General features: G+C 38.9%; 1 protein-coding gene across 2 annotated transcripts in view; it reads right to left on the reverse strand.

Annotated features, from left to right (window-relative positions):
- The window catches only part of zc3h3 (zinc finger CCCH-type containing 3), an 81,841-nt gene that overhangs the window by 21,159 nt on the left and 46,068 nt on the right, over positions 1–14,614 (reverse strand). For both annotated transcript variants that reach the window (XM_085437598.1, XM_085437597.1), the window contains exons 4-5: positions 14,451–14,601; positions 2,243–2,406 (exon numbers count right to left, since the gene is read on the reverse strand). In XM_085437598.1, the coding sequence (XP_085293724.1) occupies positions 2,243–2,406; positions 14,451–14,601 (315 nt within the window). The remainder of the gene's footprint in view (positions 1–2,242; positions 2,407–14,450; positions 14,602–14,614) is intronic.

The following is a 14,614-nucleotide window of genomic DNA, read 5'->3' on the forward strand; positions in this document are numbered from 1 at the left end:
CCACATCACCCTTGTTGTTGAAAAGCCACCCTCTTCACTGTCATTTTAGTCATGCATCAGCTCCCTGAAGCATTCCTTCCATTTTTCAATAACCTCTCTTCACTTGTTAACACATTTCCATCTTTTTCTATCTGGTAAGTCTTCCCTACCATCCAGAGTCAGTTTCAACTCCTTCCTGAACCTTTATGTCCATTAAAGTCTGCTCCAATCACCACTCGCTCCCACTTCATCCAACTTACTCTAGAATTCCTTTCTCTCTTCTGACTGACATCTAATCTGTGGTGCCAATGCAGTGGCAACATTCAACATTACCCTTTCAAACTCATGATCTTGTCTGACATGCTTCACCTCCACAACAATATTCACATATTCTTCCTTCAAGATTGTCTCTAATCCATTTCTCTTCATGTCTACCATCTACAAGCAATTAGTCGTCCTAGTAATAAATACATCAGCACATATATAAATGAAGATTTAAGGGTAGCTTTTGGTTTTGTTTACTATAATTCTATAAAATGCTTTGTTCTGATGTTAAGTCTTGCATTAAATGTAACAATTTTAAAGTAATTTTAAAGTATTCAAAGTATCTACAATAGATATGACAGAAAGGAAGCTATCTGTATGTGCTTTTGCATAGCCAGAAGCAATAAAAACTAAATATGTGACTGGTTATTTATACTCGGGTGGTTTGACGCATTAGTGCCAAATCCAAATGCGTCATCCAGCTCTGTCTGAGAATATTACAAACACTATGTACCCAATGCACGCCACAAATAGTGTAGGAAAATGAGGAATGAATAAGACGACAAGGAGATGGGCAGGGTGTGGTTACAAACGGCAGTTAATCTTACTCAGACCTCTAAATTTGGCATTTTTCTGGCTGTTAAGTCTCTTGTCAAGCGTGTGTTCTGAATTACAGTCCGGAGGCTCTGTACCAAGAACAAATATGAAGCTTGCTACAAAGATGTGAAATCACAACTCCTACTTGGAAGACACCCGAGACGTGTCTCTAGATGCATGAATTTGTGTTGTGATGCTGGTCACGAGCTGAACTGATTGGAGCTTCTCAATTTCACCTGCAGCTTTAGTCACAGCAGAATGTGTAAAAGAGAGGTAGAGAAGCAGGAAGAAAGTGGAGGCAGATCCAGGCTTTAATCTCCCCCATTCACTTCTCCAGGCCCTCCCCCTCACCTCTCTGACAGATGACAACTTTATTATTTCAGATGGCAAATCCAGCCAGTTCCCCTAAGTCTGTTAGAGGATATGTGAACGGTGCTACAGCCACAAATGTGAATATACACTCTCTGTACACTTACTGCCATGTTCTTGGACTAAATGTCTTAAATGCAGGGTATCTAATCTGTATAATTTTATGTCAACTGAAATATGTCCAAACCATGAATATAGCAGTGAGAAGTGTTGTACTTTAAGAACTAAATTTTCTGCAGCTAGAAAACAAATGAAGAGGAGAGGCAAGAAGAGTTGAGTGTGGAAACAAAGCGGTTTATTTACCGGCCAATCTATGTTCCTACCCTCACCTATGGCCACATCTTCTAGACGGTGACTGAAAGAATGAGATAGGCAGACAAAATGAGCATTCCCCAGACACTGAAGGGTGTCTGGGTTCCGTCATAGAAATCAGGGGAAGAGCTTGGTTCTTTGGGAGGGACTCCTTCACACTGAAAGACCTCCTAGACACCCCCTACGTGAAGCATTTTAGGATGTCCAACTGGTAGAGAACCCGAGGAAAGACGCAGAATATGCTGAGGAGATTATATCTTGGGTTGGGTGGGCATGCCTCCATGTCTCTGTAGGAGAAGTGGCTGAGGAGAGGACCACTCTCAAAACAACAGTAGCTTTACCCACCTCCTGTTATAACCTTATAACCTTCTTTGCAAGTGGCAACCAATCAAAAAAAAAGACAACAGTGTCATTCAGCATAGGAAGAACTGAGGGGAAAATGTGAACATAGTGCCTAATACTGGCCCAGCCATTTTTTGGTAATTTAAATACAATGTGAAGCAAGCGGTCACATTTGTGCCCTTGTTATACTCAGATTACAATGGTGGAAATTAAGTCTCTTTTAAATATATTTTAATTAGGAAAATGTATTTGACATCTGCTTGTGAGAGGAAAACACTGAGGCAGGCTCATTCAGGCACATTATAAATTTCCACGGTGGTTGTGTGAATTGTTAGTCCTCTTTGAACTTCAGAAGTTGTTGAACACACAACACATATACCTGTTCGATTGATGGACATGTTCGCTGCTACGGTGCGGGACAGCTTATTGGCTGACACACGGTATAAGGACCCACGAATCCAACACATGCTGCTTCCTCTCCACTGCTGGGTGGATGACGGGTGTCTGTCGTGGGGAGCTCGAAGACGGCTCTGAAGGAAACTCCTTAGAGAAAGAGGGATTCAAATAAAAGAAGAATAGATGGTATAAGGAAACATTTGAGGAAATCAAATTACTCCCAATTCTGGTTTATTGCTACTTGGAATTATCCACTCAGCCCAGTTAATACACTGTAAAATTTTCATTCATGCATTGCTTTGAGCGAAAACCATCTGCTAGAAGACTTTCCGCTCACCCTCTTTCTTTTACCCATCCTTTCTCCCCAGCTCTCTCAGTATAACCCCTCTCTTCACTTTATGTTTCCCATCCTGTAGTCCCCCCTCTCTCGCTCTCTCTCTCTCTCTCTCTCTCTCTCTCTCCCATGTCACAGCACTCTGTTAAATTGCTCCTCTAATGGAAAGGACGGTAGTGTGGAAATGGAGAGAATTGAAAAGAGGAGAGAAGGAAATCAATGAGATAATAGGCAGGGCAGGGGGCCAGAGCAGCACGGTTGGCCCCTACACTTGAGTGTAGAGATCACACACACACACACACACACACACACACACACACACACACACACACACACACACACACACACACACACACAGAATTACAACACATTCCTACTATGGTATGTATAGTACACAAAATCGCAGGCCTCTGCACACAGGTTCAAGATTCAGGAGTCCCTCGGTTGGCCTGTGTATGTGTGCGGCATCTGTACGTGCGAGTCCACAGTGTGTGTGGAGCTTCTGGGTTGTGGTGGGGCGGTGCAGGGGTTATGGCGATAAATTGCGCTGTCCTGTCACTTCTATTTGGGGCGGATTGGGCTAGTGTGCAGGGCGCCGCTGGAGGTAATTTGCTGCCGTATTTCAGATGGGCTGGAAATGGGTTTAGAGCGAGAGTTCATGCCTCCCATTACAGAAAAGAGAGAGAGGGTTACCCCAAACGCATGGCGCGCACAAAACAACTGACATGGATGCTTAACACGTGCAGAGCTGCTGCACTGCTGCAAATAATATCAGCCATCAGCTGTGTTCACATGCACGCTCTATTAGACTGTGTGCCATAACTCAGCAGCACAGACACTCAGTTTCACTGATACAAGATCAGTGGACGCCCTACACAGGGCAACTGCAGCCAGGGGAGCTGTAATGGAGGCTAATGTTGGAGCACTGACTGCCACCCAGGGAGGCTTAAACAAGGACTGGGTGGCCTAGGGAGCCACAATGGAGGTTAATGGGGATATGACATGAACAGTTAACACAGACGGCAGTTAACCCTGATACAGGGCTGCAGTCAAGGGGTGACGTTAGGATGTTCTCTCACCGGGTTCATATGTTCATACAAGTCTAAGTGTCAGAGCAATCGTCCCAGTGATTTCACATGTCTGTGCATGACTACTTTCATGTGTGCCATCCCCATCACAGAGCAGTTCTTCCCTTTGGCACAAAAATTATAACTGTTTGATGTACACACCTCTAATCTTGCAAACTAAGATCTGTTCAAGCTTTGTTCAATCCTTATGTTCATTATAATAACAGTCATGTCTATAAATTGTAATAAAGAGGGAACCCCAACAATCAGATGACTCCCACTGAGCAAGCACTTGTGGACAGTGGGAAGGAAAAACTCCTTTTTAACAGGAAGAGACCTATGGCAGAACTCAGCCAGGCTCGGGTAGGGGTGAGAGGAGGAAGATGGATGCAACTCTGCAAAGCTAAGCCCTGCTTCCATGTTGTCTTTAGAAGGAAGAGGTTGTGTTCTAGAAACACTTCCAAACAAGACCATACATATTCAGTCTTGTTCTAATTGTTATAAACAGTTATGAACTTTAACTCTTAACGTGCTAACTGAGTCAGAGATTTAGATACTGGGTTTTTCTGCAATTTATTTCAGCACTGCTTGGTCTGAACTTGGGGTGAAGACACTGGGATGTCCACTCCTGGGAATATTGTGTCATTGTGTTAACACACACACCTGAATATTCTATATGAGAAAACTACAAAAACTCTTTCCTTTTTAGATAAAGGTGCCATATTTACTGATACTTAACACACATGCCGCCTTTGATAACACAGCATATGGCTGCTATTTATCCTCTTTTTTTTCTTCTTTCTTTTAATTCCTATGAAAGCAGTCAGGCTACGCATATAGAATAGTTGCTACTGTAATAAAGTGCTTTTTGAATTTGAATAGTTTTTTCACAGGAGTCCATTTAAAAAGATTCAATTAATCTACAACATTGGAGGAGGAAAATGTTGCTGGTGCTGAAGTTCTGAAAAAGCAATACCATTTTCTTGTGATGAAAATATTAACTAATGAGTTACTTTTAAGTAGGCAGCACTGTGATGTAACAGATTCATTTTTGATGAGCGTAATCTTGTGTGGGTTTTATAATTCATCTTTAAGGACACTTGGGGGTAATGTAGTCCATTCTCAAAGCTGAAGACTGGGCTGGTAAACCGTCTGGCAACACCAAGACAAAACATCTCAAAAGAACGTCTTTTCTTAGACAAAATGAGAGCAGCTCTGAACTGCATGCACACACGGAAGTGCACATAATGAGTCACACTGGTTCACACATGGCTTGTTTATACACAAATAACATAATAGTAAGTTCCAGAGAACACAAAAAATGAAGCCAGCATTTAACTGCAGTTCTTTAAATGGCCACTTGAGGCTCTCAAGGCTTTGTCACAGGGCTGTCACTGGGGATGTTGCCGGTCCAGCACAGGGCCTGCTAGGTCTCACCTCTGGTAATTGTGTGGATGCCTTAATAGGCATCCACACTACTGAGATCCTGTTTCTCTTTCTTCTTTATTATTATTCCGGGTGTTTCCGTACACTTTTTGCCGTGGATCTACTTCCACAATTTTTGTGCTATTTTCACCGTTCAAACTCTAAACTGTTCTGCTCTTTCTGCTAATGCCGGCTATGACTTTTGGTGTTTATTACTATTATACTTTTTAAAATATTACACTTTTTTCCTTTAATTTGTCCCATTGAAATGAATGGGAAACTTCCACAATTCTGCTAAAACTTTCTTGTCTTTGAAACTTAACTACTGCCTCATACTTTCACCTAGAAACTTCATTCAAACTTTAAAATGTTCTCAAATGATTTGGCTATTCCTGTATGATTCAGCTTTTTCAGATCTTCTACCGTTTTAATCTTATCCCTCTTTGAGTTTTCAGTTGCAAAATTGTGATTTTTCAGAAAATACATGCGTTGCTATGGTTGCTATGCAATTAACTCAGAGGGGACAGTGAAACTGTTTGAATTTTCTCTTCATGTCCAAACAACTTCTTGCTACTCGCTCAATTTCCACTCAAGCCCCACAAATTATACACCAAAACGTAGGTATTTTTACTGGCTTTCAGAAAATGTCACTATCATTGTTGTGGGACTCATAGATATTTTGCAAATCTCCTCAGAGTAACACAAAGTCAGAAAACTCTCCATATAAACTCAATGGAGAGTTTGTTCAAAATCACCGCTGGATTTCTCTAATGAGAGGCATTTTCAAATTGTCATATCTCCTTAACGAAGCGAAGTTAAGACATGAGGCTTGTCCCCGTATATGTTCAGACACTCCTGACGCTCACAATTCAAGAATTTCTTTCTCACCTATTACCGTTCTGAAATGAGTTGGACTTGTTTGAGGGTAGGAAATTTGTCCCTCGCTCAGATTTCATCAGATTTCAATCTCTGGAAATGAACCACTTTTTTCTCTCGTCATATCTTTTTGATGGATTTCCACAGAGCCCTGAAAATTTCCATGACTGTTCACCAAAGCCTGCTGTTTCTTACGGTGAAAGAATGATTTTGATGCTCCATATAGATTTAGAGTTACCAAAGGTTGTTTGAGCGCAAGTCAAGGCAGTTTTTGCTTCGCCTCTACTCAGTTACAGTGTATTACAAGTCATATATCTTTAAGAATTTATGTTTTATCTCTGAATTATGAAGACCTGAAGATTCCCCCATCTCTTCTGAATAAAACGATGCCTGAATGACCGTTCTAACCTCTACGGTTAGGAAATTATGGCCATTTGTTCGAGGGGAATCCTGAATGTCAGAAATACACTGAAGAAAACTCACACCTCTCTCTGTGTCTGTGTGTGTAAGGGCTGACTACAGCAGGTGCAGCTAATTTAACTGACCTACATATACCAAGCCCAGACTCTCCACAGCTCCTGTTCCCTTTACTGTCTGTGTATGTGTGTCTGTGTATCAATATTTCTCCTATGTTTAGGTATTACTCCTCAATCATAGTATTTCTGCTAAAGCAAAGTACTTCTACTACATCTAAGTACTTTTGCCAAATCATAGTATTTCTGCTAAATCATAGTATTTCTGCCAATTCATAGTATTTTTGCAAAATCATGGTATTTGTGCAAAATCATGGTTTTGGGGCCAAATATTTCTGTTATTTTATAATATATGTGCTGAATATATTATATGTGCCAAATCATAGTATTTATCCCAAATTATAGTATTTATGCCAAATTACAGTATTTCTGCTAAAACGCAGAAATAGTACCTTTTAGCAGGAATTTCTACCAAAAGATAGTACTTCTGCTAAATCAGAGTATTTCTGCTAAACCAGAGTATTCCTGCCAAATCATAGTATTTGTACTGAAACATGGTACTTCTGCCCAATCATAGTATTTATACCCAATCATAGTATTTCTGCTAAATCATAGCATTTGTGCCAAATCATGGTATTTGTGCAAAAACATAGTATGTCTGCAAAACCATAGTATATCTCTTATGTTATAGTATTACTACTAAGGCATAGTATTTCTGCCAAATCATAGTATGTGTGCCAAATCGCAGTATTTATACCAAATCACAGTATTTGTGGTAAAACATAGTATTTCTGCCATATTGTGGTATTTGTGCAAGAACATTGAACTGTTATGTTATAGTATTACTACTAAGTCATAGTATTTCTGCATTGTTATAGTATTTGTACTAAAACGTAGTATCTCTGCCAAGTCATAGAATTACTGCAATTTCATAGTTTTTTTTAGGAAATCTGTTATGTTATAGTATTACTACTAAGTCATAGTATTTCTGCCAAATCACAGTATTTGTGCCAAAGCATCGTATTTGTATGGAGTCATAGTATTTCTTCTAAATCATAGTATTTCAATCAAATCTCAGTAGTTGTGTTAAAATGCAGTATTATTGCCAAATCATAGTATTTGTACCCAATCATAGTATTTTTGCCAAATCGTGGTATTTGTGCCCAATTAATAATTCTGTTATGTTATAGTATTACTACTAAGTCGTAGAATATCTGTTATGTTATAGTGTATCTGCGGAATATAGTATGTGTGCCAAATCGTAGTATTTACACCAAATCACAGTATTTTTGCTAAAACATAGTATTTCTGCCATATTGTGGTATTTGTGCAAGAACATTGAACTGTTATGTTATAGTATTACTACTAAGTCATAGTATTTCTGCGTTGTTATAGTATTTGTGCTAAAACGTAGTATCTCTGCCAAGTCATAGAATTAATGCAATTTCATAGGTTTTTTTAGGAAATCTGTTATGTTATAGTATTACTACTCAGTCATAGTATTTCTGCCAAATCATAGTATTCGTGTGAATTTGTATACTGTAATATCACTGTATTATGTAGTGGCTAAGTAGGGGCTGTTTACTAAGTGCATCAGTGTAAATAGGTCATCTCTTGTGTTGGAGTGCCCTCTTGTGGCGCCTTTTGGGTAGTGCCTTAGTAAACGGGAACCCTGTAAAAAGTGGCATCAGACTGATTTGTAGTGGAGGAATTTGTTACCAGTTTTCTTAATCTTTAATCTGTATGCATGTTGTAATGCATACCCTGTTCTTAATCATAGAAACCACACCATATCACCTCTCCACATCCTCCTACTGTATGCCATACCTCCCTGTACCATCCATCTGACCGCAATAAACTCCACCTGTGGTAATCTAATCCCTGGATGTCAGCCTCTCCTTCTGACCGAGGATAGTTATAGTATTTGAGCCAAATCATAGTATTTGTGCTAAAACATAGTATTTCTTCCAAATCATAGTATTTGTGCCAAAGTATAGTATTTCTTCCAAATCATAGTATAACTGCACAATAAAGGTTCTTGAGCCACATCAGTGTTTGTGCCAAATCTTAGTATTTCTTCTAAATCCTAGTAATTCTGCTCAATGATAGAATTTCTGCTATGCTTTAGTACTTTTTTCCTAGATTGTAGTACTTCTGCTAAGTCAAAGTATTTCATGTAAATCATAGTATTTCTACCAAGTCCCAATGTTTCTGCTAAATCATAAATAATGTTTTAGTACAAATTGTATGATTTGGTGGAACTTTCTGTGTTCCAGCACAAATGCTATGATTTGGCAGGAAAAAAATATTATTTAGTATAAATACTAAGTTTTAGCAGAAATGCTATGTTTAAACTTTAAAAAATTCTGCTATTTCTGCTGATGTGTGTTATGACTTTTGACCATTGAAATGAATGGAACACATTATCAATGTGGTCACTGATTTTGCATGATGGGCTGAGCTGTGCTTTACCTCAGTGAGATAAGCATCTGTTCTCAGACTGGGAGGCCTGGGTTCAAATCCAGCTTATGGCAACATTTCTTTCACTTAACAGTTAAACTTTTTTTAAACTCTTTTCAACATAAATTTCATTTTATTCACCCCTTTTCAGCAAAATTTTCAGTTTTTTTAACCCCTTTTCAGCACAAATCCAAACTTTATCAGCTCTTTTTCAGCAAAAACCTCTTTTCAGCAGAATTCTGCTCATTCACCTCTTTTCAGCAGAAATTCTGCTGATGGAACTCTTTTCAGCAGAATTTTCACCCCTTTTTTTTGCCCAAATTCTGCTAGCACAATTGTCAATCTCTCCACCTTTTCTTTGTGAGAAAGTGTTTGGCTCAGTGAGATAAATAGCTGCCCTTTGATCAGGAGGGCCAGGTTCGAATCCTGCTCAGGGCATATCTTTTTTTTTTTTTTTTTTTTTCAACTTTTTCAGCTTTTTTCAGCAGATATCTTCAGCCGTTAAGGCATCCACACTGCATTTTCGCAGGAAATGCAAATTTTTCTAGTTTGTGTTTGTGCTGTTGGTGCTTCTTGGAGCATTTTAATGACATATTCTGACAAATAATATGACTTGCTATGGTAAGGCGATAAAAAGAAGTTATGCTTCAGTTTTGGTGAGTGAAATTGTTTCTATTGGTCCTTCCTTCATAATAATTAGCAGCTATCTCCATCTGTACAATGCACTTATACAGCCAATTGATGCAGCTCACAGATCCGATGACAGCTTACAAGGCGGCTCAGATACTGTGACAATGAAATAATCCATGCCGGTCTTTGTTCACTTCACCATGTGTCAGCAGCAGCGCCCCTTTGTTAGTGGGAGAGCTTAGATAGAGATAAAAATCTGTACTTTGCAGTTTTTTTCCTGCCTGCAATACCAACAAGTTTTTTCTGTGACTAGTAAAAATTATTTCAAACTGTGGTTTGAGTTTACATTTCTTTTTCATCTCTCTCTCTGCACAGAACTGCTAAAATCTCAAAATATCATTTTCCGGGGTGCGTAAAAATGTGATAATCAATTTCTCAAACCAACTGAAAATAAAATTTTCTTTAAATATCTTATAACTAGCAGAACAATAACAGTCAAAACCACAAACAAATTAAAATTACACAGACATAAGAGGAGCTCAAAGAGAATGGGGAGGCGTTTTTGCTTGATTAATTTATAGGACAATTAAATTTACTTTTAGATTGAAGTTCTACAAATTAACAAATTTGTTCAGCCCTGAAGCACAGTTTATGTAATCTTTACACTTTTAAGTGTGCTAGAAAGCATAAAATAAAGATTGGAGGTCACAGACAGTAAAAGATCTTAAACTCATCAAAAAAAAACCTGTAAAAAATATGGTGTGAAAAAACAAGAGAACTAGAGGACAGGGCAAGGCTACAAAGAAACTCTCTTGAGACCATCCAGTATGTCTGACTCTGTATATGTGTATGCAGGTGTGTGTATGTGCGGTGCTCTGACCATGCAATGCACAGATAAAGGAGAGCGCGATTCAGCACTACCGGTGCCGTTGATGAATGATCCGACTTTTGTTTTAGTGACAAGGAAGAATTTGGAGGGTCGCGCAACTGCTCAGAATAATGCTGCCCTTGTCTTATTTGTCTGCAACCCCAGCATTAGTAAGCTCATATTGGGAAACAGTTACCCTTGAAACAGAGCACAGCAAAAACAGTTGTCTGGCTAATTCTAACCGAGAGCATTGCTTCTTCACACTTTTAAAGGAAACCAAAGTAGCCGAGTTACGCATCAGGATCCTTTCAAATCCAACGTAAGGGGAACTGACTGTAGTGTAGAAAGTAACAATAAAACATATTTATTGAGAACTCAGCATTAAAAAGCAGCAGAAGAGAATCTTAACACACAACTGTATGGTGGGAGGTGGATGACTAATGTGATAAGTAATGAGCAAAGGAATGAATTGCGGTATAAAGCGGAATGAATGGGGTGGTGAATGCAGGAAAAGAAGAGAGAAGTGAAGAAGAGGGAGCGCTGCTTCACTTTATTGCCCAGTCTCTTACATCCTGTACTGATCAATACTGAAGCACTAAAGGAGATGAGCGCCGGACCAGATGTGTGTGTGTACATATTATATATATATATATATATATATATATATATATATATATATACATACATATATACACAAAAGTATGTATGTATGTATGTATGTATATGCATGAGGGCCTTAACATTTATGCCAGAAATAAAGAAGAGAAAGATGGAGGCATTTGCAAGACTGACATGAAATTTTATCAAACAGAAAGACATAAAACACAAGAAAGAACAGCAACAGAGCAAACATAGGGGGACAGAAAATTAAAGAGTGGTTCGCGGGGAGAAAAATAGCAAGGGAGATGAAAGGAGGGTTGGGCTGTAATTTATCCTCCAGAGTGCATGCTTTACAGCTTTCTTAATTCAACTCCTGATACTATTAATGGAGTTAATGTTGAGATTATATCTATTTTCTGGTGGTGGAGCCTGAAATACTGCAGCCGATTCCCCCGCCCCTTCAAACTGTCACCCAGCTCTAAATCACACACCATGCCTGTTATGGCTAAAACTAGGAGAGAGAATGGTATGTTGGGCAGAGGCAACCTCACTTCCTGTGGGCCTGGGAGCAAGACATCTGTGCAACTAAATGGACGAGAAGGACAAGTTTAAAAAAATAAAATCAGTTTTACCAGTCACATATTTACAGATAAACTGTTTTTTAAAACCAAAAACTAAGTAAAACTAGTTAAATTAAACTCCTTAAGCAACCCCCCCCCCCCCCCTTCTCAATAGAGGCACCATCATCAGCCTCAAAAAATCCTTAGGGGATGCAAGATGCCCATGAAGCAGAATATTCTCAGTGTTGCAGGTGCATGTTTCAGCTTTAACACTCTTAGTACCCATTCTAAAATGTGTCACCAAGAACAATTTTCAAAAGTTTAAACAAGTCAATGCTAGGATGGGTGATTGGAACAGAGGCCAGTGGGAACAATAATAGTATCCAGGACATCCCTGTGCTTTTAATTAAGGCAACCAAAACATTGCTCACAAATCTCGGCCTGGAACTCAGTGACACTTTGACTCTCAACATATATGATACACAAAGTTCACCTTTATTTTATTTTTGTTGGACAAGATAAGAAATGTTTCTCAATGACTTTTACCAAACCACAGATAAATGCGCCTACAAGTGCATGCTATTTAGGCAAGCTTTATGTTCAGTCCTTGAAATCATTTTTGTTGAATGCAGACAGAACTTTAGGGGAAAATGTGTTTAGATTTTTTTCTTAAAAAACAAAAAAAAAATATATATTTTTTTTAATATATGCATATCAGTGAATTAAGTCTTAACAAGAATGTCAAAAATGAATTAAATGGTACCACATCACTTTTAAATATCTAATCAATGGCTTTTCTCTACAGGTTATCTGAACACATTGGGATCCTCTGGACTACTGAGCGGTCAGGTACGGTATGTATGGTATGTTTTCTAAGATGCAGCTGTGGCAGGCAGAGATAAGAGTTGAGAAGGTATGAAGCGAGACCAACGGGTCTGATAGGCCAAAGATGAAGAGGAGTACTCAGTAGTTAAGAGCAAAGAATATGAGCTCATGCTGCACTCAATAGCTTCAAATTGATAAAAGTGGTGGTGGTCTTTGGAGTTAAACAGATAGATAAAGCATAAAAAAGGAGCAGGTATGAGGGTGGGGTGGGGGTACGAGTCTCCTTGGGGACCCGATGGGTCCCCCTCCCTCCCTATCTCTTTCCTCACTTCTACACATGTGGTGATATTTCACAGGATGTCAGGGGGCTCAAATTGAAAATCCCTTGATGAATCAATATTTACTGCAGCAGCTAAATGAATAGTAATAAGTCACCAGACGCTGAGTCCAGCCACAGTCCAGGGTCTTCTGTTTCACCAAATCTGGATTGCACAAATTAACTCTGCTCATCATCAACACACAAAACAAATACACAAAATTATTTCATTACAAGTGGCTACGCGAACAAATTACAAGATCGCACAATCTAAATGACAAAGACAGCACTGTTGAACTTACCAACAGTGACAGCTGTAGACATATCGAACTCCTTTCTAGCACTACAGAGCAGCATGAAATCTGTTCACTAAGGTCTGTGACACACTATGTAATTCAGAGGCATAAAGTTGAACTTGATTCTTTCTAAACTTTGTTATGTTAAACTGAAACTTTTTGCATGGGCCAAACCTTTATTCTTTCTATGTGTACAAAACAAGTTAACCTCATATACTGCAACAAAGAAATGAAGCAGATATGTCATCTCGGTTTCAAACCACCCCTAATCTAACTCTTAGGAAACCAGAGAATTGAATTATGGTTTATATTTAAACTGTTCTTCCAAGTCTTGGCAAACAAAAAACATAGGACATAATCTTACACACATAAAAAAAATATATCACATTCTTTATTCTTTAGATCTTAGTGTTAGGCGTCTTAAACATGCATTCTTGAAACTGGCCAGCAGGGGGGAACCCACTAATTTTAAAACGAGGTCTGACTGTGAAGAAGTCTATGAGAAAATGTTTCTTGATTTTTTTCTGAACTGCTAGTTTCACTTGTTCTTTAACATAACATGTTAATTTTGTAAATCCCAGTCGCATTTAGAATAAAATACACAACCTCACCCAACCACCATCGCCCTGGGAACCAAGGCAACAACATAATTGTGGAAAACCTTGGAACAACCATGTTTTCAGGGATTTCAGTGTTTAAGCTAAGCTTACAAGTCTCGGTTATGAAAAGATTATTCAAGAGTGAATTTTTCTCAGTGACAAAACCTTGGATATCACATCACATAAAGAGGAGTTTGACCTCCTCTTAGCACCATATCAAAAAGACACAAAACAACCTCCATTCTCTTTGTTAGAGGGCTTAAAATATGGGTGCTGCAATGACTAGCTGATTAACTGACATAGCTTTCTGGCTCCAACTTTTCAAATGTGGTATACAATGAATCTATTTGAAAACACCAATAAAGAGATCTCTTTGTGACTCTGGAAATGAAACAGTTTGCATTTTTAATGACAATTTTGATGGACAAAAAAAGATGAATGATAAAACCAGTGAGTCCAATTAACATGCATTCACTGTGAACTCAGAAGTACTAAGACAAAGATGAAAGATTGATGAATGAAGATAAAGAAAAAGTGAGAGATGAGGGCTGCAATGACATTAAAAAATAAATAAATAAATAAAAACACCCAACCACCCAGCTCCCTCTCTCTCTCTGTATCCGTCTTGGATTTGATGTGTTCCCTGCTGGTATAAATTAATGTGAGGAGCACACTATTGTAAATGGTTTATTCTCTGGGTTATCTACTGTGTAAAAATGAACACCATAAATTTTCGACCCCTACCACTCATGCTACACATGACTGTAACATAAAAGACAGGGATTCACTCTGCACTGAAAGATATTAGAGACTGAATCACATTAAAGCCAGACCTGAGGAAGTATCTGATAACGTGGATTACCTGGCAGACTGGAGCCTCTTGGCACGCCAGGAAAGGGCTGGGTTGTAATAGCGGGTCTGCATGGCACTGGAGCCCAGATGGGTCACCATCTTGTAGCGTGTCCTGAACACCCTTTGGGAGGCGGGGTTACGATGGGAGGAAGAGTTGGCATCTATGGGCAGGGA

This window comes from Copadichromis virginalis, linkage group LG17 (genome assembly GCF_057382275.1).
Source record: "Copadichromis virginalis isolate Kocher_CV1m ecotype Utaka linkage group LG17, C_Virginalis_male_GT1.1, whole genome shotgun sequence".
NCBI classification, from domain to species: domain Eukaryota; kingdom Metazoa; phylum Chordata; class Actinopteri; order Cichliformes; family Cichlidae; genus Copadichromis; species Copadichromis virginalis.